The following is a 4434-nucleotide window of genomic DNA, read 5'->3' as shown; positions in this document are numbered from 1 at the left end:
CGAAACCTGACCTCAAAACCCCTCATTTAAAAACCTTGAAAAAGAGTCCTGATCGCTGACCCTTAACCCTCACCCTTACACAGCCATAAACCAGGATGACAACCCTCTTACCCTGCCTTCACTCCAAAGCCCCTGAATCCTGTTCCCAAACTCTCCATGTACAACACTTGCTACCCCCTCTGCACTGTCTTCTGAAGATTGGTACATGGACTCACCTCATGCATGCCCAATGCCCACATGGTAGACTGAGGGTCGGCCTAGATAAAAGGCTGGAGTCTCAGGAGCTGATAGTTTGCAGATGGAGCTGCCCTCACACCCCCAGGCAAAGCAGGAGAATGGTGTGATCCAGCTCCACTCACTTTTTTACGAGCAACTCTGACCAGTATGTGCCTCTATCTAATTTCAAAATAACTTCCTCCCAGCCTGGTTTCCTGTGTTACCCTAGTTCTATCGTCTGCTTTACACCATCTAATGACCGGACTGCTCTCCAATACTGACTGGATAGTGAGACCCTGTCAGATCTGAGTGCAGCCTCCCCTAGCCCACCATCCAACCAAATCCCACTCCAACTATCTACCTCACTGTTAGCAGTCCAGTAGCGAGTAAAGGGAAGGTGGTGACTGGGCTGTTGGATTCTGATCTGTCTCTCCTGTCCCATCGTCACATCCAAAACCCCCCTTCCTCCAAGATCGTCTCCAATCTCTCAGAGTCACCCCTCACTCCTGTTACTGAAGGAAGATGGAGTTCGGGAAATGGTTAATCTGCTGTTCGCTGGCTCTCTCCATATCAGTCTGTGAGTTTTATTCAGTGTTTGTGATTCTCTCTCTCTCTCTCGGTTCTGTTTTGCTTCCTCATTTGGGATTTTAATGTCCAAGTTCCCCTGAGAACACTCTGAATGCGCCGGAGAGGATGTGGAAAATTTACTGTAACAGGTCGAGGAAATCAGGGGCTTCAGTCAATGCAGAGAGACTGGGAGAAACTGGGATTGTTCTCCTTAGAGCACAGAAGGTTAAGGGAAGATTGAATTGAGGTGTTCAAAATCAGGAAGTGTTTGGATGGAGTGAATGAGGAGAAAGTGTTTCCAGTGACAGGAGGGTCAGTAAATACAAAGAGACACAGATTGAAGAGAATCAGTAAAAGAAGCAGAGAGGAGGGTGAGGAGGAATGTTTTTACACAGCGAGTTCCTGTGATCTGGAAGGTGCTGCCTGAAAGGCAGTGGAAGCAGATTCAATAACAACTTTCAAATGGGGGAAGTGAAGAAAAATTTTGACGGGGGTAAATTTACAGGGAGATGGGAGAAGGAGAAGGGAATGAGATTAATAAGATCACTGTCATAGGACTAGCATGGGCACGATGGGTTGAATGGCCTCTTCCTGAACTGTGTTGTGCTCTGAATTGAAATATCCTCCAGGCACTGAGCTGGTCTCATTCTGCACTCACTGACTGTCTGCTCTTGTTAAACTTCAGTTCAGAATCAGGCTGCCCGTCTCCCTGTGAATGGATCCCTGGGTCAGTCAGTCTATCTGTCTCCGGAGATTCCAAATGGATCGAAGATTGAAGAGGTTATCTGGAAGCAATCTTCACTCAGTCTCAGAATAGCAAGATACATGAAGGGCGATGTTGAATATTTTGGTGCTGCGGATTACAAGAAACGGATAAAACTTCATCCTGGGAACTTCAGCCTGCAAATCAGTGACTTACAGAGAGCGGACACCGGGGATTATGAGGTGGTTGTAACAGCAAATTCAGGAAAGGAAACTCCAACGAAATTCAAACTGGATGTGTACGGTAAGTGAGATTCTATTGGATGGACTGAGCTTCACTGCTCACTGAAAGATAGGAATAAGTGGAGGACATTCACCTCCTTGAGCCTGTTCCACCATTCAATAAGATCCTGTCGGATCAGCTACATCAACTCCACCATCCCACCCAATTTCCAAATCCCTCAATCTGACTTCTGTCAAAACATCTCTCCATCTTGGTCTTGAATATCCTCATCGAGTGAGGAACCTGAGCTCCCGAGGGGAGAGAATTCCGAATTTTCCAAACCCTGTGAGAAATCACTCCCTCCTCTTCTCTGTCTGGAATAGGCTGACCACAAGACCATGAGAAATAGCAACAGGAGTCAGTCGTTCAGCCCTTCAAGCCTGTTCCATCATCCACTGCAACATCGGTGACCCGATATTCCTCACAGCCACTTTCCTGTCCTTTTCTCATAATCCTCGATTCGCTTAATCAAGAATCGATCTATTGCAGCGTTAGATACACACAAGGAATCTTTCCCCACAGCTCTCTGTGGCAAGGAGCTCCAAACACTCACAACCTTCTGAGAGCAGAAATTCCTCCTCACCTCAGTCTTAAATCGGTGATCCTTTACTCTGAGACGATGCCCTCTGGTCCTAGACTCTCCCATGAGGGGAAACGTACTCTCAGCATTTATCCTGTCAAGCCCCTTAAGTATCCTATAACACCCCTTACCCTGAAATTGTTACCCCTCTAATTCTACTGTCTCCAAGCGGGGCAGGGAAGGGGAAACAGCCTCTCAGTATCTACCATATCAAACACACTAATGATTTTAACCGTCATGTATAATCCTTCACCTGCCCCACGTAAATAAATGAATTGTTGCTTCAACCACCATCTCCTAGTCCAGATGTTACTGAGATCAGAGAGGACAGCCTCTAATATATTCCATTTGTCAGGGATATTTTATTCTTTCATGGGATGTGGGTGTCGTTGACAAGGCCAGACTATATTTCCCATCTTTCATTGCCCTTGAACTGTGCAGCTTGTTTGACAATTTCAGAGGGCAGTTAAAAGTCACCCACATTGCTTTGGATCTGGAGTCACATGTAGGTAAGGACAGCAGATTTCCTTCCCTAAAGGACATTATGAACTTGATGGGTTTTCGCAACAATCAATGGCAGTTTCATGTTCACCATTGCTGAGATAAGTTTTCAATTCCAGATTTTATAAATTGCATTTAATTTCTATTAGCTGCCATGGTGGGATTTGAACCAACATCAGCAGAGTTTTATTCTGGGTCTCTGGATTACTGATCCAGTGACATTACCACAATATCACTATCTCCCTGAACAGGGTTCACAGTGACAACTCTATCATAATTCTAGAGTCTCTCTATTGTGAGCCCAGACTGATCTTCTTTAACCAATTCCCCAGCAGATCCAGAGGGTGCCCTCCAGATAATAAGGATCACAGGGACTACATACTGGAGTCACCAATGAGACTGATCCAGAGAGAATTCCCAGGATACAATCCCACACTCTGAGCGGAATGGTTAAAATGGAGGGTTGAGTGGGGTTCAGAGTTGTCTTGTGACGTTCTGAAGCAGGCGTGAGGATGCTGGATATTGAGGTGACTCACAAGGGCCGACATTCCTTCCTCATGTATCTTTTGTCTTTCAATCTGAATGTCAGAGCCTGTGACAGGGACAAAGATCTGCCTTCAGATCACAGAGAACTGTAACATCACCCTGAGCTGCTCAGTGAACACAGGCGACAACACCAGCTTCAGTTGGTGGAGGGGACAAGAAGCATTGAGGAATGACAGCATCCATCATCTCTCTGAAAATGGACAGGAGTTACAGCTTCATTTCACAGCACAGATCGAGGACAATGTGTACAAATGTGAGACCAGGAACCCAGTCAGTGAAGACACTGCACACATCAACCTGAGTGATGTCTGCAATGGAAACAAACCTGGTGAGTCAGAGAAAGAGAAGAATGTAACTGTACTCAGTGAGTATCACAGCAAGAGAAAGAAGCAACTTCATTCAAATGTTAAATGGCTCGATTTTGTAACGTCCTGTGTGTGTTTGATGTGGACAGGATAGAGGGAGCTTTACTTTAAAATTCATTCATTAGTGTCACAAATAGGCTTACATTAACACTGCGATGAAGTTACTGTGAAAATTCCTTAGTCGCCACACTCCGACGCCTGTTTGGGTACACTGTGGGAATATTCAGTGTGGCCAATACACCTAATCAGTATATCTTTCAGACTGTGGGAGGAAACCGGAGCACCCGGAGTAAACTCACGCAGACATGGGGAAAATGTGCAAACTCCACCAAGTCATCTTAGCCGGGAATCAAACCCGGCTCCCTGGCACTGTGAGGCAGCAGTGGTAACCACTGTGCCACCATGCACCCACTGCTCTGTATCTCTGTGTCACTTTCTCTGCTTTTATTACTCTCAGACAGTGAGTGTGAAGTGATGGGCCGTGAATTGATGAACCATGAATAGTTTCACTGAGCTGTGAAATATGTCCCTTTAACGGTGATTGTTTCCCTTCTCCTTCTCCAGCTGAACCATCCTGCGGCTTTCCATGTACTGTGAAGATCATCAGCTCTGTCATCATTCTGACTATTCTTCTCTCGATCATTGTCATCGTCCACGTGATCAGCAAACGTTGA

The 4434-nt window shown here is 45.9% G+C and overlaps 1 protein-coding gene across 1 annotated transcript; it reads left to right on the top strand.

The window, feature by feature from the left end:
* Nucleotides 1–682: 682 nt before the first annotated feature.
* Nucleotides 683–4434, top strand: LOC145351323 (SLAM family member 5-like). Its single transcript, XM_080200944.1, has 4 exons — nucleotides 683–793; nucleotides 1469–1789; nucleotides 3439–3723; nucleotides 4325–4434. The coding sequence occupies exons 1-4, from the start codon at nucleotides 739–741 to the stop codon at nucleotides 4432–4434; spliced, it is 771 nt and encodes a 256-aa protein (XP_080057070.1). The 5' UTR covers nucleotides 683–738.

Source organism: Carcharhinus amblyrhynchos, chromosome 13 (genome assembly GCF_965287045.1).
Source record: "Carcharhinus amblyrhynchos chromosome 13, sCarAmb.v2.hapA, whole genome shotgun sequence".
In the NCBI taxonomy this organism is placed as follows: Eukaryota; Metazoa; Chordata; class Chondrichthyes; order Carcharhiniformes; family Carcharhinidae; genus Carcharhinus; species Carcharhinus amblyrhynchos.
This window is presented reverse-complemented; position numbering and strand designations above follow the sequence as displayed.